This window comes from Aythya ferina (assembly GCF_964211825.1).
Source record: "Aythya ferina genome assembly, chromosome: 3".
Lineage (NCBI taxonomy): Eukaryota > Metazoa > Chordata > Aves > Anseriformes > Anatidae > Aythya > Aythya ferina.
Genome location: NC_140298.1, coordinates 21,650,587 through 21,672,752, shown reverse-complemented (window position 1 = coordinate 21,672,752; position 22,166 = coordinate 21,650,587). Strand labels below are relative to the sequence as shown.

The 22,166-nt window shown below is 35.8% G+C and overlaps 1 protein-coding gene and 1 long non-coding RNA gene across 2 annotated transcripts in view; one reads left to right on the top strand and one right to left on the bottom strand.

The window, feature by feature from the left end:
* IARS2 (isoleucyl-tRNA synthetase 2, mitochondrial) overlaps window positions 1-22,166 on the bottom strand; it is a 28,586-nt gene that overhangs the window by 3,272 nt on the left and 3,148 nt on the right. The window contains exons 7-19 of the mRNA XM_084512973.1: window positions 22,028-22,118; window positions 21,551-21,666; window positions 20,373-20,542; window positions 19,301-19,391; window positions 18,935-19,086; window positions 17,826-17,986; window positions 10,173-10,275; window positions 9,457-9,553; window positions 3,760-3,868; window positions 2,623-2,725; window positions 1,521-1,646; window positions 991-1,122; window positions 236-342 (exon numbers count right to left, since the gene is read on the bottom strand). Coding sequence (XP_084369099.1) covers window positions 236-342; window positions 991-1,122; window positions 1,521-1,646; window positions 2,623-2,725; window positions 3,760-3,868; window positions 9,457-9,553; window positions 10,173-10,275; window positions 17,826-17,986; window positions 18,935-19,086; window positions 19,301-19,391; window positions 20,373-20,542; window positions 21,551-21,666; window positions 22,028-22,118 — 1,558 coding nt within the window. The remainder of the gene's footprint in view (window positions 1-235; window positions 343-990; window positions 1,123-1,520; window positions 1,647-2,622; window positions 2,726-3,759; window positions 3,869-9,456; window positions 9,554-10,172; window positions 10,276-17,825; window positions 17,987-18,934; window positions 19,087-19,300; window positions 19,392-20,372; window positions 20,543-21,550; window positions 21,667-22,027; window positions 22,119-22,166) is intronic.
* On the top strand, window positions 14,200-18,802 carry LOC311433647. Its single transcript, XR_014690872.1, has 3 exons — window positions 14,200-14,450; window positions 15,451-15,640; window positions 18,360-18,802. It is a non-coding gene; the product is annotated as an uncharacterized lncRNA (long non-coding RNA).

The following is a 22,166-nucleotide window of genomic DNA, read 5'->3' as shown; positions in this document are numbered from 1 at the left end:
AGTACCCCTAGTGGACAGAATGTAGAAACAGAGATGACAAAGACAGCTGACAGCTAAACTTTCACCTGTGGATTTTAGTGTACAACAGGACAACACAGAACTATTAAATGTTCCCAAAAGGTCTGGATTCGCTCAACATTTGCCTGAAGTGTTATCACCTCCATCTCAAAATGATTAACTTGGTGTTTTTCCCCCCTTTTCCATGATGGCTTTAAGACAGCAGTAATAAACTTACCTGTCTTTGATTATGCTGAAATAAAAATTAGACAAGTTTCTGGAACAGAATGCTTGCAATAATCGAACAACTTTGCTATAGTCATATTCTTTGTATGCTTCTGTAACCTGGGAGAGGGAGCAGAGAGAGAACAGGGTGTTAATTTTTATCACAAAGCTTACAATGACTATCCCAGATGAAACTTGAACTTGGTGAAGCTGTGATGAGTGAAGGGAAGTCTGGGAGAATTATTTTTTTTAAAAGGTTGTAGGAGGGGAAAAGCATTAATTCAATTAATTCAATTAATTAGTTAGAACAAAGAAAAAAATTCTATTCAAATTTGAGGCAGGGGAACCCCAAAAATTACGTCCATACTTTCCCATTCAGTAGAAGGGTTCCAAGTGACATAAATTATTAAATTCTGGAATACAACAGATAAGTTTTAAAGATTAAGTTCTAAGATTAAGTTTTCGGTTTTGTTTGTTTAGCTCCTAACTATTTCTAAAGATTTCTAATTTGAGGTCTTGGGTGGGGGTACATGCAAAAAACACGTTGATGTCAAAAACAAGTTGAGAATGTTAATAACAAAGCCTTCCTCTCAGAAATTGATATGTACTAAAAGAAGTGCACTTTACTTTAAAGAAACCTTAGTGGTCATAATTTGCTTACAGGATGCATACTCTTTACTCATATACTTAAAGCAAGTTCCCTAGAGTCTATACCCAGTCAAAAGCACGGCACATACACGTACTCATCTAAATAAAATTTACCCATACCTTGCTGCCGTAGTCTTGCAATAAATGTAGCATGTATTGATCTACTATGTACATCTCTGAAGGTGGGATGGAATCAGTTTCTGGATTGAAGTCAGCCATATTTCCCAGCATGAAACGTAGTGTATTCCGAAGCTAGGAACAGACAAGACAAACTAAATATTGCTGGTTTGCACTTTAAATGAAACACAAATTGGTAATACCTTATAATGAATTAACTAAATTTGGTTGTTTTTCAAATGGATTGGTTGAATAATTACAAAATACCATGAAGAACATATGCCAAAAGGATGTATGGAAATTGTGAATACTGGATGTTACCTAGGCATGCTGCAAAAAGCACTCTTTTCATTAGCACACTTTACTGTTTGATTCACAGATGTAAAGAGCAGTAGCACCTACTTAAATGAGTTTGGAAAAGTCATTTTTAGTCTAAACACTGTAATCTGTTGCAATGAATTCTACTCATCTGACACCAAATATGAAGAGAACCTGTTCTTAAAATGAAGAAGATTAGCATGTTTGGTTCTTACCTTGTTAATATCATCTCTTGCAGCATTAAGTACCACCGGCCCAATCAGCACCTCGGTAAAAACATTGGATTCTGCTACCCACCAGCGCAGAACATCAGCACCATAGGGGGGATCCTTGGTGTGATCCTAAGCAGAGATAGAAAGGCACACTAGAAAAACTGGTGTGTTTGTGGGAGGGTTATGCAGCATGGCGAACACTGCAATTCCATGTTGCCAGTGCTGTGAATGTTATCTGCAACAGTGCCCAGAAGGCCAATGTATTTGGAGGCCTTCACTCCTCTTTTAGCAAGGTTTCTTGTTAAGCCAGGACAATAGCATGTGCTCAGAGCAGTCTGTGTATGAGCAATGTTGGAACTCAGGTAAGTTAAGATAAATTAATCTTATATATTGAATCCTTTGAATACCTGACATTGAAACATCAATGTTTATATCTGAAGATTATATATTTTTCGCTTCATACTGTTTTCAACTCTGGAAATGGCTTCTTTCCTTGAAAGAATAGAAACTATTTGCTGGTTTATTGGATCAGATAAATAAGCCTTTGTGAGGACTGATTCTTTTGTCTAGAGTTTAAGATCTGCTTAGAAGCCTCAGAAGGTGCAACAGCGGGTCTGGGGAAGGAATAAATTCACAGGAATAAATTCCTTGACCCCTGAATGAAATCAAGATCCCTGAATCCATAACCAGCCCAGGCTGAGAGCAGGCAGGCTGCTGGGATGCAGCCCGTTCTGACTGCTGCATTGCTAGGCCCAGCTTGTAAGTGCCAATTGATTTGAAAGCAATGCTTACATTTTTTTAAATCCCACCTCCCCATCATTTCAACAACAAAGTTCTCAAATAAAAAAGGAACTATCTACATCTTCTAAATACTTTCTTTTTCCTTAGCATGGAACAATTTTAAGCACCACAGTTGACATAAAACAACACAAAGTTTTTACTTCAGCCAAACAGAATTGCAATGTAGCCAAAGTCTTCGGAAAAGTTTTCTAGAGTTCTGCTGCAAGACAGCTGTATAGAGAAATACATGCCAGGAGACAGTTGCAAAATCTGGTGGCGAAAAATTCTAACAAGTAATTCTAAGAAACACAAGAGTTTGACTTACTTCACCTCCATTGACTACCACATCGGGGTCAACCACATTGCCAATGGATTTGGACATCTTTTCTCCTTTCTCCCCAAGAGTAAATCCATGAACTACCAGAGTCCTGAAGGAAAAATTTTAGAGAAGAAAAAAAAGTCACCAAAAAATCTATGTTAAGAATACATTTCCAATGAGGATATGTGCAAGTGAAAACACAAGGAAATCTACTTTGGTAAACCTGAGGCTTCATCTGTAGAGTTCAACCAACCAGGAATATACCATCTAAGTAGCACTTATATCTTCCTTTTCCTCATTTCATTTTACCATGTGACCAATACATTTTTAACAGATATCCAGGGCACATGTTTCAGATGTATTAAAAACTAAAGTCTTATTTACTATTTAAGCCGATGCATTTCTAAAAATTGCACAGCCTCCCTGCAAATTGACTCATACTATCCTCCTCTGTGTTTTTGTCTTCAAGGGGACAGGCAGTACGTCGCAGCTATAAGGCATGCAAATGGTAATTCTGAATGCCTTATAGCCTAACATTCATAGGATCACTATGGTTGGAAAAGCCCTCCAAGATCATCTGGTCCAACCATCCCCCTACCACCAGTATCACCCACGAGACTATGTCCCTAAGTGCCAGGTCCAACCTTTGCTTCAAGATGGTGACTCCACCACCTCCCTGGGCAACCCATCCCCGTGCCTGACTGCTCCTTCTGAGCAGAAATGTCTCCTCATTTCCGACCTGAACCTCACCTGGTGCAACTTGAGGCCATTCCCTCTAGTCCTATCACACCTGCCAATGATCGTAAGTGATTTTCATTCTGTATCTCCCATAATAATCCCTTTGATTATTAAGCGAGAGACAGCTGAAGAACAGACCTGTAAGACCTGTATCTGATAAAGTAATAGGATATTACCTGAATGACTAAGAAAACATCTATTAAGACACAATTTTTTAAAACAATAAATCCATTGCAATCTAACCCACAAGAAACTTCATAATGAAAATTTAAAAAAAAAACAAAAACACAAGTCAGATACATAGTAATGGTTTGATTTTTTTTCTTTCTGCACTACTGTCTACACTACCACAAGCAAAATATTTAATAAATGAACTAGTGACATATTTGCAACCCATGCACTTACTTAAATGGTGCTTTTTTCCTTGTTGCCACACTAGTTAATAGTGAGGACTGAAACCAACCTCCCAGCTGGTCTTTTCCTTCAAGGTATGTATCTGCTCTTTGTTCCGTACCTTTAAAAATAGGAGATTTGTGAGAGTGTTTGTTTGTTTCAGATATCGTCAGCCTGTAACTCTGAACAATTAAATACCTAACAAATTCTTTGCAAGTGATTACTAAAACTTATTCTGCTCTTTAAATCCAGGAGATTCAAATTAGATTTACTGTTATAAATGGTGTATGGTTACTCCAACATGATACAAGTGATTCATCAGTATTACAAAGTTGGTTAAAATCCAATGCTGGCTGAACTCCAGGATTTAGCAAGTAAGCTTGCTTTCCTGTGAACAAAATATTAAGTTATGAAAGCAGAAGCTATCACACTCAGAATGCTTGACTGAAATTACTTTCCAAATACTCATAATCAAAATGAAGGATCCAAGAAAAGATCACATACTTCAAAATTAATAAAAAACTATGCTACAGCCTGAAACTTCATCAGTTGGGAGTTACTCGGGATACAAGTCACAGATGTAACATGACTGACTAGCCTGCATCAGGTATATTCAGAGGAGACCAGGAAGTTTTCTCTGTGACCACAGCTCACCTGTGACAGAATTTACATTTCTGGTCACTGGTGTTCCAGGAAGGTTAAAAAATATCGGGAAAGTGTGGAGACATGGGAAACAGAAAGCCTGTTGTGTTGTGTGAGAGGGCAGTCTGGAGGAGCCTGGCTTGTTTAGCTTATCCATGTGAAGGCCAAGTAGAAATATTATTCTCTATAAATGCACACAAAGAGGAATGCTAGAGAAGGACAACTGTAGCTAATGAATACTGTTGGCATCAGAAAAAAAAAAAAAAAAAAGAGCAAGTATTAGCTGCACATTTAAAGCAGAAGAGCAAAACCAGCTTTCCCACAGGGCTGGAAAGAGGGCAGCAAAGCCTTAGTGGCTTTGCTGGTGGAATTCAGTCACTGTATGACAGGGTGCAAGATTTGTTGACTCCAGTAGTCCCTCCTAGTCTTAAACAATCTCAGCCAGGTCACCAGCAGAGTGAGAACAGAATAATGCAGAGCACAGCAGAACATCCAGGTCACAAAACCCACAAGTGTGCAACATTCTATCAGGAAGAACGCAGGATTCTAAAAGATGTTGGCATAATTTTCCAGATATTCAGATAATTTTTTTTTTTAATCTTTTATCAGTTTTTATCTTATAGTTCCTTTTGTCCTCTGCCTAGGACCCCTGAGACAATGCTTCTTTCTGCTGCTGACACACTTGATTTATTTGTTTAACTTAATGGAAGTTTCGATATTTAGATCCATCCTGCAATAAAAGGAAGTTCAACATTACAAAGGTCAAGGCCATGCAGTTACAGCTAGCACAGGAAAAATGTGTGGGTGGATGTAATGGTTTTTAACGCATTTGTTTAGTTCTTCAAGAAAATCTACAAAGAATTTGGGTTTTAAAAGCAGAAGAAGTAGGGATCGGTCTTTGTATTAACAGACTGCAAAATTACCTGTGAGAACAAGATTTTTTTTTTTTAAAAGAATATTTGTGACTATGAAGAACATAACAGTGTAAATTCTGAAACAAAACAGCAGCAACACATTTGTTGTAATCAAAAAGTTGTTGTAAGTAACAAATAGCTAGTTTCCTTCACACTGTTTTTAGCGAAGTGACATTTTCAGAGCAATGACAAGTTAAAACTTACAGAAGAGAAGAATTTAAACAAACAACTGACTACAAACAGCAAATTGTATTGGTCTTTTTTGACAGGAACAAGAATGTCTGGCAAGCTGGCTAATGTAACTTGCACGTTTAATGGGGGCCTGAACATTTGATCTCTGTAAAGCGCAAACATAGGATTTGCATATACAAAGACTGCCTTTCAAGCATACTGGTAGCTCTCCTTTCTCAGTTTTGTTAAAGTTACAATGGTTATATATAAATTATTTAGAGCAGTGCACATTTCTTTCTAAATGGAGGAATATGTTCAAGAAGCCAGAGGAGACTTCCGTTGTTTATCTTACATTGAATTGTAGTACATAGGTCATTAAAGAGAATTACAATTTATGATCCTTCTGGTTTGGATTTCAAGATTCTGTATCTTTGATCTTACAGACTTTGACTTTTAGATTAAACGTATTGTATTTTAATGCCAGGAATGAATCAGCTAAGATAAATTCAAGTCTCTCAGTCAGCACAAAAGTTTAAACACATAGATAGGTAAGTTGTAAAATAGTCACATTCATTTGGTTAAATATTAGTCAATAAGATAGGGAAAAAGTTATGCTGAAAACCACCATCACTGCAACTCACAACTAGGGGTAAAAAGCTGCACAACTTTTACTGACAGAAGATTACACACCAATACAGTTCAGTGGGCATTTTTTATATGAAATATCTTGAAAAAGAGTAATCTCAAGTTTGTAATACACTTGGTACTCTGCCCATGAGGAAAATTATAAGATCTGTAAGATAATTTAAAGACAGAATTCTCTGAGAGAGATACTCCAAACACAGCTACTGGAATAAGCACTATCAGAAGGAGAAACAAGCAAATAGTCCCTGAGATCACAGAACAAGGCATTTCAAATTAGTAAATGCTTTAGAACCAAATTTTGCCTTTACCAAACCTTTCTGTATGCAGTGTATTAGCACCAGTAACACTTATCTCACAGCAGCAGTACTGTGAAAAGGAATTTATTCATACACAAAGCATTCACATTATAATTTTAACATTGCATGAAAGTATGTGGAAATGGTTTCTTTCAAACAATATTTGAAGCATGTGTAGCAAAAACAAATGGGAGTAGATCATACAACAATAAACTGTTCAGTGAAAATAGTGCTATGCAAACAGAGCATTAATGAAGAAAAAAGTATCCCCAGAAAACTTTAAGCAGCAGAGATCTTTTCTTAAAGAACTTTACGGTTGTGTTCTCAGCGGTGCAAACTGTTTATTACGTAATTTACACACGCTCTAGTTATAGTTGTCCATTTTTAGGCTTGTGACTACAGTAATTAAATCTTTGATCTCAGAGTGCAGGTCACACCTCACTGTCACGGTGCCAGTGCAGAATGGCACAGTAATCTCAACTTGGTCAATTTGTCAGTTAGCTGGAAGTGGAACCTTCGATAACACTAAGCTGAAAAAAGAAAGATAACCTGTAACTTAGTGCAAAAAGAGCAACTCGAGGTCATTTCCATTGGAACTATACACTATCTGTGGAAGGAAATGCAGCATGGCAAGTCTTTGAAATACTACTGTACCCATGCAGCCTATGATTTAGGCCATTGAGGCTGCTGTCACTGAGCAATTCCTTCAATCCATTCAAACGCTTCAGATGGCAGAATCTCTCCTCTTTCTCTTCCTCTCTCCCTTCCCAGCCTGCCCTATTTTTTGAAAGCAATCTGTGTGACCAACAGCTAAAGGGATGAATTTTAAAACCGCTACTTCTCATTTCATGAGTGTTTTGCTCAGACAGGTAGTTCAAGTCCTGTGCAAGCTCAGACGCAAATTCCCCAAGTCACGGAGCTGACAGCAAACTACTTGTTCTTGTGAGACTGGAACCGGCAGGAAAATCCGTAACATTATTTATTGGTTACTGGCAGAAAAATTGTGGATTTATAATTTTCAATAACTTGAGTTCACTGTACAGCACAACAATTATAAACATTAGTCACAGTTTTAGTCATCTACTATATCTTCAGGCTGTCCTGAAATCAACTCATGTGCTGCAATCCTTTAAAAGAACCACTGCCACGCATGACACTGTCCTCACCAGGCAAGCAGTAACTGCTGTTATAGCTGACCTCTTACTACAAAATTAATAGGTAGCATGCCAGCTCCCAAATGCCAGCGTGCTTTCATGAGTCTAAACCAGACGAAGCTCTTCTTCCTGTTGTGACAATCACTACGGAATTTTGGATTTCTCCATGGATTTCATCCCCCCCCCCCCCCCCCCCGAGAAGTATTTCAGAAAGGAATCCCACCAGTTAGTCAGTTTGTAAGCCTTGCCAATTTACTTACATCGGAAGAAGTTCTGAAAAAAGTTCTAAAATCTGGAGTATATTGAGAATACAAAACTATTAATTCAACAAATTCTCTTGCAAATTGCATTCTTCATAAAGGTTAAATTAAATCCATCAGTTTATACAAATCTCTGGCTCTGTACTTCCACTTCTGGCAGTGTCTGGGAGCCTCAACTACACAAAACAAAAGGTAACACAACTTTTTGCAGCATTTCTGCAGATAAAGAGGCTTATGAAATCACACTGCTTGTTAGTCCTTCCCATAGCTTTTGAACCAGCTGGGCTACTCCAGTCATGTCAGACAGCAAAAATAAGAAGCCTCACACGCATCAAGTCCCAACAAGTTTCATGAAAATACATGAGTAGATAGAGAAGAGGCACTTTTAATGGTATTGTGAAGGAAGACATCTGATATTGGGAAAGACATTTATTAGACATTACAGAATCCATATGGGAGCATTATACAAATTAATCAAGGGTCTTGATTCTGCTATTGCTTATTAAAAACACTGTCCTTTCTTTATACAGGATTAGAGATGCTTTTTGCATCCTGAGGTGTTAAGCCATCAAGGAATGCAAGGATGCAACTGCGTACATAAAATACCACTACTTCCTTACTCCTTTCAAAAACCAAACCAGAAACTTCTTCTTTTTTTTTTTTTTTTTTTTTTTTTTACTTTTTTTTTTCTTTTTTTTTTTTTCTTTAAGATCATGAACCTTAATATATGTAAAGGTCTTCCAGAAAATAAATGTTTGCTGATGGTACTGTTGCCTGACCATGTTGCTAAGAAATAAAACCTCTGGTACTAACGTGTTTTATAATTCAACAAGATTGTTATCACACGATTGTGTACTGAGGGTTTAAAGTCCAACAGACTTTATGCATGGGACCAGACTCCTCCTTTAGAAAGGACTCCTGACTTTGGACTATCCTCCAGGCAAACAGTGTGTTTTAGATAGACAGACAGATCGATACATGTTATATAGTATATATTACCTGAGCTGAATACAAAATTTGTACCAATTTTTCTGTAATAACATTTTTCACTTGTAGCAGACCTGCTGAGTAGCAACTACTGGCTGTTGGAACTATACATAAAATACAACAAATAACATATTTTAAGCAACAAGATACTGATTTAGTTACTGAAAGTAATCTGAAATTAAGAAGTACTCTTGTATACCCACACTGTTAAAATGATTAAACCTTCTTAGATTTCGGCTGTTGATCTCAATTTTGTTTTGCTTCAAACAGAATCCTCTAACACAAACTGAAATTTATTACTGAAAAAAATAATTTAAAAGTTACCAACTAGCAGTGAAATACCTTGGCTATTTGTGCCATGAAATTTCAATAGAACAAATATGTTCTCAGGAGGAGATTCGTTGTATGCCACAGTCAGAATAGCATGTTATAAAAATCTCAACTTCAACTATACTGAATATGAGCTTGCCAACATTAAACCATAATCTTTACGAGCAAAAGCACCTTTACAAGAAATCACAACCAGTTTGTTGCTGGCATAATCTGACTCAGTTTTGCTGATACCAACAGCATCATGTAAAATAATTATATTTTGTTCTCCAAGTATTATAAAAGAATGATCAACATACTAATACTGTACCTTCCAAAACATGAGCCCAGGAGGTTCCACTATCGAACCAGATGTCCAGGACATCCTGTCCCTTGACATAATCCAAAACATCGTGACCACCACCAGCCTATTGGAAAAACAATTATTAAAAAATGCAAATAGAATACTCCATATCATCAGTGTTTTTCAAAGCTAGAAATAAAATATATTTGGTTTCTGGACCAGTTTTGTACAGGTTCTGCTACCGACATTATGAGAAAAAATAATTCAGATAATTTTTAACAATGATTCACAGATAATTACTGATGGAAAACACAAACGGAGCAAGAAAAAAATACAAAAAAAAGAAAAGAGATGGCAGAGTAACACTGCAGTTTATTAGCTTATGAACAAAAATGTAAAAGCAACAATATAAAGATAGGAATAACTAAATACAAATTCAGATTTATTTTAATTACAAAGGCTCAATATATTTTGCACTCATAATTTAGTTAAGTAGGATGTTATTTTCCTCCTGACCTAAAAGGAGGAGGTTGGAGATCTCAGCCCAGAATTAATGGCTGAAATCTGATTCTTGTCACATTCAGGTATCATTTTCTGAATATTCCTTTCACAGGATACATTCACATAAAGGCAAAAGACTGGAAAGGATCACGAGAATATACAAAGGTTTTATATTACTTCTCATCACTGAACCATCTCTCAAGCACTTTCTGTATTTAAGTAACAAAAAAAAAAAAAATTACCTTTGCTACAGCCTCCTTTGATAATAGTTGTTCAATAGGAAGGGTCCACCATGCATCTGTTCCTTGCTGCTCCACTATTTTGATGACATCTGTGATTGTTTCACTGTTTAGCAGGGAAAAAAAAAAGGGTTTTATGAATTGATGAATTAACCATATCTTTCTACAAGTATTCCAGATCCAAAGCAGTGAGATATACTGAGAAAGAGATTAAGCTATTTAAACCTCTGATTTTTCCAGCTTCTAATCCAGGCAAGTCTCCAGAGACTTTCTGCCTGTATTAGAAAAGATTTCCAACTTCGGTCTTCCAAGACACCAGCTGCAGGGTTATGTAAAAGACTGGACATAGAGAAATCCAGATGCATCTGAACAGCTTTTTCTGCAAATACTCAGTAACTGGGCACTTGGAAAAGATACCAGCAGCTTGAAGACTTCTAAAATTCATTTCACTTGCTATTTCTCAATCTCAGATTTACAGAGAAATAAACAACTATTTTCCAAAAAACACTTGCTCTTTTTGACAGTAGGTTTTTCTCCACTGGATAGAGAGCAAACAAATGGAGAATTAAGAAACATCAGCATTTAAAATAATGTACAGATTTCACATCAGACTTCCATTTGGCTGGATTCTACCTTTTTAATTTTTAATTTTTTATTTTTTTATAAGCAGCAGCATAGGTATATATATAATATTATTCCCAAATGTGGGGAAAACTGCAATTTTTGTATCCAGTAGAGGAAGAATGTAATTAACCATTCAATAGACACTCTGAGGCATATATGAATCCATATGGTACAGCTCCAGTAAGGACAAAGGTTCTGAACCATATACACACTATGGAAAAATTAAAAGAAAAAAAAAAAAAAGCATTTTCTTTCTGCTGTGAACAGATAACACAACCAAAAAGCGAACAGTTCTCTTCACTGCTTATGATACATTTAATCATCCACAGTAGGCAAGGTGATTTTTAGTACTATTTAATGGCAAGTCTGGGCATACATTAAGATAGCTTAACAACAACAACAAAATAAATAAAAAAATAAAAATAAAACACACACCATAAAACACACTTTATCTTGCTGACTCACAGAGCATTTACTGAAGAAGTGATTTTTAGAACTCCTGTTGTACCTAGGGAGTACAGCAGACCATCATGACCTGAAAACATCAAACTAAAACCACTGCATTACCCAAGTCACCAGAGATCTGTTTTTAAATGTTCACTCTTCAAGTTATTCAATTAATTAATTTCTTGAAAAAATATTGCAAACCGGGAATCAGTAAAATAAGGATCTTGTACAATTATCTCGAAACTACAAAAGGCCTATAATCTAACTTGCTTTGGGTCACCACTTGGTTTTCTATTTGTACATCAGCACCATGTTTTTGCTGTACTACAATAAGCTGAGCCGCATCACCACAGCATTTAGTGAACTCTTACACACAGTTTAAACATGAAAACCTATGTTCTCCAAGAAGATGTAAAACTAGTTATTACGTAATAACACCACATGAGACATGACAGTGAGAAGAAAACACGATTTTACTGTTCATTGTGGAGATAAAATGCCTATGTCAGAGCAACAGTTTTGTATTAACCTGTCATAGTCTTTTCAAAGTAAATCCAAGCAGAATGTCCCAGTACACTTTATGGAGAGAAGGCACACTAACCAGTAACACTCTCAAAATGACAGCCAGCTAACATACCAGTGCCATTCTAACCCTTTCAGACTTGAATGGATGCCATTCACTTTCCAGTTCAATGATCGTGGGACACAATTTATGGCTTCGTAATGTATCTGCTAACATTTATCTTGGTAAAACAACATTTAGAGCTCCATTTCTGACTGGTATCTTTTCCTTTCAGAAATATTTGCACAGAGGCCTATTTGCCTATACTTTCAGTTGTGAAGTGTTACTTCTCAAAGATAAATACAAACAACGAATCCAGCCCTAGTAAATTTCTCCAAGGCTAGCCAGTAACTGTCCCTTGCTTTCTTCTGGCTAGATCTCCAAATTCAGAGAGCTCTCAGGAAAAAAATAATAATAAAAAAAACCATTATGACAGCAGAAATCAGTTTGTTAGATATTCTGAGCTTTAAGGAATTACAGTCTGAAGCACCACCACTCAGACACACGATCTGATTTTGGGGTGGTCTTGTGTGGAGCCAGGAGTCGGACTTAATGAGCCTCGTGGATTCCTTCTGACTCTGGATATTCTCTAATTCATTTTTCTGACTTGCAACTATTAATTTAACCCAGAATTCCACAGAAGTGGAAACTTTTTAAAACAGAACAGTAATAATAATAATAAAAACAAACAAACAAACAAAAAGGACTGACAAATGTGGGATTCCAAATAGAATAACCCCGAAACCCCCCTTTGGTTCATTCTGGAGAGCAAAAGCCTAGATGTGACAAAGCTGCTCTAAATCTATGTTCAGTCTGGTAGCTCTCTGATTCCTTCAGCTTCAAAGCAAGCAAACTAACTAACAACACAGTCTTAAGGAAGACTGACAGTTATCCATTAGCATGAGAAGATCTGTCATAAAATTCAGTACATTTCTATACAATGCCTGTTCTTCAGAACATATACAGGCTGGTGATTTACAGTGGTAGCGTCTGAATAAAAATTTTCTAAGTCTTTTGGAGGGGAACTGTGAAATACACTGTAATGTTTGCTGCTGGCAAGGCTGTTTTGGAGTTGCAATTGCTAGTAGTTCTATTGGCTGAACATTTCACTTTGATCAAGATGAGCTGTATGACAGCATTTGTTAAAAAAATTGTCTCTAATCAAGACTGCTCTTTATTTAAAATAATATATAATATATATAAAATGTATAGGTACAGATACATACATGTACTTTTACTATGCATCAGATCCTTTCAGATCTCATAGGAAATGCTCACTGTCCTGCAGCAATAAGAGGAAAAGATTATATTTAAATTGAGTACTGACTACCTACTTAACTCTTCTAGAGTAAAAAGAAGCATTTTCTCTAATTCCACTCTGCTAGACATCTCTCCTCAGTGGAGGAGATTATGGTCTATCACGCATATTTGAGGAAATTAATTGCAGAACAGAACAGAAATTAATTGCAGGACAGAAGCACTATGGTAGTGCAAACCAAATTGCCCGTAGTAAGCATGCCCTTCTCATCAGAGGCAGGGAGAAGAAAAAGGAGGAAGTAAAACTCTGCTGTCAGCCTCCCTTGGGAAACCATTATAAAAAACTGTCTTCATTTGCTGTAAGTGTAGTAGCCAACTACAACTATCTACCATTGAACATACACCATTTCTACAAAACATAATATGAACTAACCTTTCACCAAGTGTATCATTATGTGATGCAAAAGTTTATAGTATTAATTTATCAAATTTTTTCAGAGACATTTTCATGACACAGATGTGACTAGCAGGTATGATTCTGCTACAGATTAAGGTTCCCAGACAACTAAGAGGTCCAATTTATGTTATGAATCACTTACAAGAAATAAGGAGCCCATGACTGTTAGGTCAACTTATAATTTTGGGAATATTGATCAATAACATCACTTTATCAAATCAAGTAATAAATATTTTGGCAGTGCATTCTTTCCAATATGTTCAGTTTCCCCACAGAATATGAGTAAACATGAACCATCACCCAATCAAACATTTTAAAGAGAAGATAGTTAAAACTTTGAGGAAATAATTTCATGAAACCTTTTCCTCCTACATTTTCAAAAATCCAAGACAAACAAATGCCCCACCCTATCCCTCTCATTCTTCCCAGGATCCATACAACTAGCTGTGATCACAAGAGAAAGAAGTAACTATATGTAAGATATCTGTATTGTAAGAGGAAGATTTTTGCAGAGTACTTTTATTCAAGGTGCAAGTGAAAACCACCTTTCTCAAATAACTACTCATCACTTTATAATCTGTGGGCTTCAACGTGAGCATGATAATTCACAGAGTTAGCAATAAACACCATTGTAAAACTTTGCCCTGTATTCATACACCGTATCTAGAAGAACTTGCATTACGTGTCACTCGCTATGTTTTTAACACCGAAACCCCTACGGCAATTCACGCTACCACGACACCAGCCAATCACTCTGAAGTCTGATATTGATTATGCTGAACACTTATTTAATGTGTTAACAGAAATTAGACAGCATTAAGATATAGCCAGGAGGAGAAGAATACAGTTCTTGATGTTCTCTCAACCTCTTTTCCAACGACAGTAAAGAAGACAAGTTACCTTCCTTTTTCATACGAATCTTGATACTTCAGCTGTAAGTATTTATGTTACGGTAAGTTGTTATTGCTTACAGGTGACTGAAATGTTTTAATATTTTAAAAAGCAAATTAGACTGCAGGGTAGACATATATCAAAACCATTTTTTTTCATATATCAAAATTTAAGTTACTTGCTAATCAGAGTCACAGAGAAGGGGACGAGCTCTCAGGCATTTGAATAACCTTTGCAATATTTATTTGCAAAATTGGTATTACTGTTACAAATATCTGAACAGCGAATTTTAAAATAAGTTAATGCATGAAATAAAAATAAAGAATGCATCTCACACTTATTGCCTGGTCTGAGCTACTACTGGAAATATAAATCTCTAGTTTCACTTCTGGATCTCTCTCTCCTTTTTCATGAGTTACACAATTTTCTAGACTCAGAACATTTTTCTCAAGAAAGCGATCAAACAGCGTGTTCATTTGTGCATTTATTCTACTTAAGGTCCTTTTCTCCCCTTGTGCAGAAAAATTGCAGACCTGTGCCTTTATATTTCATAATTTTTACCACAAATTGCAATCATGAAAAAATATTTTCTCTTTTATAGGTTTTTATTATTTTATACTATTTTTTAGTTCCTGATTGCAATGTAATGAGATACACTCTGTATATAATGGATCTAATCTTCAGCAGAAAATTGAATTTATAACTTCAGACAACTGTATCGTACACTCAAATCTCTTTAAGGGCTATATGGGGCCACAGCAGCAAATGGGAAGACTCATATGGAGATCTGGCATCAAACCTGTTGCATATAATCTCATTTGTAATATTACAATCTAGCTCTTACCTTTCACATTAGAAAGAATATTTTTCAGTTACCAAAAATCCTGTCTGTTAGACATCAGCAGTTGCATTTTAAAAGAGAAGTTTCCTGCGGACTTTCTCATACCAAATGAATATGGTCTGACTTACAGAGGGAAATCCAGCAATTTATTTTATGTATTTATTTTTTTAAAGTCTTTTTTTTTTCTTTTTTTTTTTTACAGGTGATACTTAGACAGCATCACTCAAGACAGACCACTGGTGCTCTCACATGTAACAGCAACTCCATGTGGACTACACTGACTTCCAGTGGAGATGCTGTTACTTTTGATAGCCACTCAAAGACTGCGGAGCAGATGCTACTGGAAATACGTTCATCCAGCACTCTAACAAAACAAGCTTGTGTTTTGAAATGTAAGTTATTTATTGTTGTTCTAATGATATTTCTTTGTACAACCTACAAATGAAACTTCTCAGGTGTTAGAAATATGTCAGCAGCTTATTCTCAAAAATGATAACGCAAATGCAACAAAATATTTAGGCTTATTTATGTATTTTAGTAAGAACTGGTGCCCAGGAAAATGACCTATGAATTGACAGACTGCTTTCAAAATTTGCCTGTCATTTCTGTAGGCCAATATTCTGCGCACTTTTCCTACTCTGGCTGCAGAAGTCTGCTATGGCTAACTTTACATATTTAACAAGTATTCTACGCTTTTTCTTTGAAAATTTCACCTTGGGGCAAAATATTTTAGAAGTACGGAATACTGATTATAAATGAGCATCAGAAACTGTCAGCTGAATGAAATAAATCTAAACTTTTCAAGTATATTGGTTAAGTCTTTGTTTTTCCCCTTGATTAATGCCCGTCAAACATGCCATACCATCCCTCTGTTCAGTCACTAACATGTGTAACCTCTAACCTGGTACCTACACACAGTCTGTCACATCAAAACGCCCTGACAGGCGCATATACAACTCCACTGATACTTATACACAGCTCAAACGCTTACAGAAGACATCTTTTTTTTTTAAAACCACTGGGGGACAGCTCCTCTAACATCTGGTGGAGTTACTGCTTCATGGTGCACTTCATGTTTGACTGAGAACTGCTAGATTGTGTTTCACTATACTCTTAGTTTGTTGCAAAAGCGCATATTTAGCAATTTTAAGCAAGTACAAGGAACGCATCAAGCCTACTCTGCAGACAGACTACAATAATATTCCTCAGAAATTGTAACGTTTGATGTGAACATATACTTTCTTTTAAAATATAGTCACAATTTTTGCAGGTAAAATGATTTTACACCCCACGAGGCCTCCATCCGTTTATTTCCTGATGTGCCTCAGGGTTACTCAAGTACCATAAATGACTACAGTTATTGTAGTCATTTCTCACAGTTATTGCCTGCTGCGAGAGAGGCAAAGTACATATCTGTGCACCTAACACACCCTATCACGCCAGGTGAAGCTTAGGACTAACTGCTTAAAGTCCATTCTCTCCTTCCTACACCCCAAGCCTTACTATCCACTACTTACATTCTCAATCTATCCTCTGGAAAATAAGTTTGTCTCTTTGCAGTATATTTATTCAACACAGTAGTAATAAAAAGTTCTGGAACACAATTTAAATTGTGTTACTGTACTACCTGTAATGAATTTCCACAAAAAAAATCTGAAGTTAAGACGTATTCAGTGGAGTTACACTAGCATATATTAAGGCAGAAGACTATTATGGAATAAAGCAATGAATGTGGAACTCCACAGTGTTATTAAGAGATCGTTTCATAAGAATGAACATTCACAGTTGGATACTCCTCTGCTCGCCAAAGGGGTACAAAGCAGCACCCTATTACGCCTTCAGAGACAAAAAGGATTGCATTTGGTCGAGGTTTCTTGTTTTCCATAGCTGGATTTTTTCTACATTTCACTACCTGGCATTCCCAAAACACAATGTTTGCAATAACTGGCTACTATTAACTTAACCAGAAGATGGCAGAATAAGGCTAGCATCTGAAGCATTAGACCTACCTACCAACTCATACAGCCAAAGGTCACTCACATTTATTGAGGCTGTCTCTTCCTTCAAAAACACTCTCATTTTACTTTGAAACAAAGTATAGTTATTTATTTTGCAACTGACTTGGTTATTCCTCTTCAGATTTCTCAGTGTCAGTTACTGAGTTTCAGTAACTGACATGCTGAAAAGTTATTTTGACAAAATATCTACGTTATTCAATTCATAGTGCTAAGATTACAGTTATAATCTATAAACCAGCTACAACTTGCATTTTATTCCTTGCTTAAATGTAAAAGCCAGTGACTAATGCCAGGTCACTTAACTTGAAGATGGGAGATGTAAGTGGCAATTGCTATGAAAGGGACTCTTCAGATAACTTCAGTACCTAAGCAATTTGATTCCTATCACTTAAAAAGTCATATTCAGTAATGACTTTTTGATTATTAGGTGTGTGTATAAACAATTGCAAGTAATAACATGTATTTATACCTATATATTTAGAAGTTTCATAATATTTTATAACTGCAGTACCACAGTGCTCTTTCTTTCATTTTTCAGTATTTGAAGTTATATAAATACCTGTTTATCAGGCTTTCTCCCGTGTTCTTCTGATAAAAAACAGGAATTGGAACACCCCAACATCTTTGCCGTGATATACACCAAAACGTCCTTCTATCCAGCATTTCTAGCATTCTGTTCACTGCAGACGTAGGAACAATTTTCACTTTTTTCAGCACTTCCTATAAAGTAAGACAGTGAGTTGTTGAACAAGATTCAGCATTCAGACACACGGTGGTTGTGCTATCAGTAAAGAAAGGTCCATGCCTACAGTCCTACTCCCAGTACTGAGTAGTATGTTCTCAGGCAACTGTCACATTTAATTTACTCCACCACACATTGCTCTTCAGTAATATACTTAGAACACTATGTACATGTTCCCAGAGAGCAACCAATATTTTATTGCCAGCTCTGTTTCACAGACACACTAACGTGAGTTAGAAGTGGCTTCAGTATCTCTATCTGATGCTTAATAGCTCATTGTGTCTTTGAAACTACATCTTGATACTCACACCCAATCACACTGAATAAGTGTCTTTTTTTTTTTCTTTCTAGACAATGACAGACATGGAATGAATGACTCATGCCCTAATTAGAATAAAATCACTGTTACCGAAGACAGCCCAATGCGCTGGTCAGAATTTTCTGTGCTGATACACATAATTTCATTTAAAAAAAGAAAGTGCTTTTAAGTAATTTTAAATAAGACCATGGCCAAACGAACAGAGGAGCAAATAAAGACGTATGGCCATGCAAGGTTACTTTAATAACAAAGGTAACTTTACTAGTGACAGAAACACCATGCTTAAAGGTATTAGATAAGAAGAGTTTTTTTTTTTTTAAACTCTCTTTTGGGGAAAAGAAATTCAGTAGTTCTTTAAGAATCTTATGCATCCCCCATAAATGCTATGAACAAACATCTCAGTCATTTATTTATCCCGAAATGTATCAATACTGACAAAAAATAAAATGACAGCACTAGTCATTTCTACAAATAACTACAGACACTACCTAGTTTACAAGTTGCTAACACTTCAGAACACATTTCAGAGTGACCTACAGCAAGACTTTTCCTGATTTAACAGCAGCTGATGTCATTTGGAATGTCCCACAAAAAAAGTAAAACATACCTGTGCTGCAGCTTTTACACTTGCTGTGTTTACAAACCACTGCTTGCTGGCACGAATAATCATTGGTTTTTTAGTTCTCCAGTCATATGGGTAGCTATGCATGTATTTCTCCTCTTTCAACAAACTCCCAGCTGCTTGAAGCATCTTAATGACTGAGTGAAAAAATGAGGCAAGATACAAATCAGATTTAACCATAGTGGTCCTGTTAACCTTGATTCATTTATTTCCACAACTGACACATAATAAGAAGTGCCTGTGTCTCATCCATATTCAAAACATATGACTGTATGTTCATAGGAACCCTCAAGAACCTGCAGGAATGTAACTGATAATAAAGTAACAAATGGCTGAACATCAAATACTCACCAGCTTCATTTCCTTCTTCGAGTACATTCTTCTTTTGAAGTTCAGGACCTGCAGCTTCAGTAAAATATCCGCTTTCATCCACAAGGCACTCCTAAAAATAAAAATGCTAATTGTATCAATAAAATACTACATGACAATTAATTACTATTTTTGGTATTCAAAAGCGAGTTAAGTGCTATGCTAAGTAGCTACTTTTCTGATGAAAAGCAAACTATGTTTTATTTACATACACTTCAAACTGCAATTTAGTAGTTTACCAGACAGACAAGCGATTTTGACCTACGAGAAGAAACAAGCACCATGAGGTTTACAAAAATTCCACAACTGTTTTCCAGCAAATCCCTGGTTAGTATTTCAATGATTTTTCAAATTATCAGTTAAACAACAAAAACAAAAGCAACCAAAGCAAAACAAGAAATAAGAGAATAAACAGGTTTTAAAACATCTCAAGAGCCAACTCTTCAAAAACCCAAAAGAACATCCCGTATTTTCATTTCCACCAAACACAAACTGAGCATGCATAACCAAATAGCATGTATGTTTAAAAACTATTGGCACACAAGGATACTATGTATTAAAAGAAATTTAGTCCCTTAATTGTAATTTTTTTCCTTATTCAAGAATACTCCAAGCTTTACCGAAAAATAATAGTAATTATTAATTCTAGTAATACCTACATAATCAGTTATTTACTAGTCTGCAAGGTACAGCTTGTACTGACAGAATTGTTGTCTATATTATCATTTAAAAAAAAAAAGATGAAATAAAGCAAAAACACACCCAAAAAACAAACAAACAAAAAAAAACAAACAAACAAAAAAAACACATAGAAACAAAAAAAATCAACTTCTATCACCTTCCTGGAAGCTTTAATTAACAGATGGCTGGAAAACTATCCTTTTATTCTGATACACACTTTAAGCTTAGTCCTGCATTCCTTTAGGCTGTTAGTGATACACTTATCTGAATGCTTTTAAACATTTTCAAGTTTTATACACAAAGTTTGACAATAGCTTTAAGGGTATGTGATCAACAGTTACAGGAAAGCAAGAACAAAAGCTGAAAAAAGTACCGTGGGTAGCTGATGGTGAGAAGCTACACTGTAGTCTTCCATACCATGAGCTGGGGCTGTATGAACTAATCCTGTTCCTTTTGCCATTGTCACATGATTTGCAGGTAGCAGGGGAGATACTCTGCCAGGAATTGTAGGATGAACACAGGAACCATCTGCCAAATCTGCACCTGGTGTGGAGAAAAAAAATAATAGAAAAAAGGAGAGAATAGAGAAACAATTAATGCATTCAGCTTGTCTCATCAGAGAGCAGAAACTGAACAACTGATCATCAGCATATGCTTGCTGATACTTCCATATTTAATACTATTTTATCTTATTTGTAGGTCCCCATCCAAATGCTTTCAAGTAATCTACATTTTTAATTCTGCAAACCTTTTTTTTTCTCTTTGAAGTAAAAGCTTTATTGAAGTAAAAGCTTTACTTCTACCTGAGACAATGCTCTCAAAAATAAGACATGGCAAAAGACCAGAATAACATGAAAAGTCATAGAAACCGATTTCTCACCTCCTCTAGGTACACATATTTCCAGCTTTGCATCACAGACATAAGCAAATGAATAAAATTGACAAATGACATATTAAATCCCAACGCAAAACATTGAATCAGAAGTCTGCCTGTTAAGAAATATTACTATGCAGTATGTTAGGATGCAAACTTAATGGCTTTAGTACCTTAGTACAGACAACAGATGCAGTCTTCATAGTTATGAAGAAAGCTTAAGACACCTCTTAACAAGAAGAAACTTAGGAATCCTAAATGACAATGGCTAACAGAACTACAAGTTATGTTGCGCTAGGTGTTTTTTCAATAGTTTTCATAGAATTTAGCTATTATGCAGTCATTAAGCATACTTGTAACTAGCTGCTTATTCTCATGAACAAGGGCTGAAAGACAGACATACTGCAGTCAGTGTAATGAAGATTTTGAGCCTAAACACACTTCCATTCCACGTTTAAATTTTCCAAGTGTAAATCCAGATTTTAAAAAGTACCCTGTATCTGAAATTCTCAATCGTAGATTTCAACACACCAAGACTGAGTCTGACAGACTACTCTTCATATTGTTTCAGGGAGGCATGTTCTCAGAATATCAACAAACATAATAAAACATCAAAATGGAATCAGTTTTCAGTTACCTACACAATTTCTAAGCAACTTAACAATATTAAAACCTACCTTTGCACATTGAAATAACCTCAAACTGTGTGTCCAAAACAGCAGCTGTAGATTCAACTCTATCTGCAGCTAGAATGAAGTATTCACCAGTAGTTGTACATTTCACAATTGAATATCTACAACGTAAATATATATTTATGATGATACTAAATAATTACAAACACCAGAAAGCTTAAAATTGTTTAAACAATCTCTAAAAAGATGGCATAATGGGTTTTAAGATCTATATATTCAATTTACTCAATGTCAAAACAACTTCAAGATAGAACAACATAAGAAAGAAGAAATTACTAAAAATGAAAGAATAAATTAGTATATTAATAGAGATACAGAACAAAGCTTACAATTGCATCAATTAAAAAGGAAGTAAGATGCATCAAATAAAACTTAATGGTTGTCCAAAATGTTTTAATTTCATTTTACTGTCAAGTATTGCTAAGGAATGACACAGATCAGTGAACTAAGCTAAAGACTTACGCTGAATCTGGCATGTAGCAAACTGCTTGATTCGCTGGCACAGTCCACGGTTGTGTGGTCCAGACCAGCACACTAGCAGGGGACGATCCATCTACAGATGCAAATAAAAAGTGCTTTACTTACAATTATCGTAAAAATA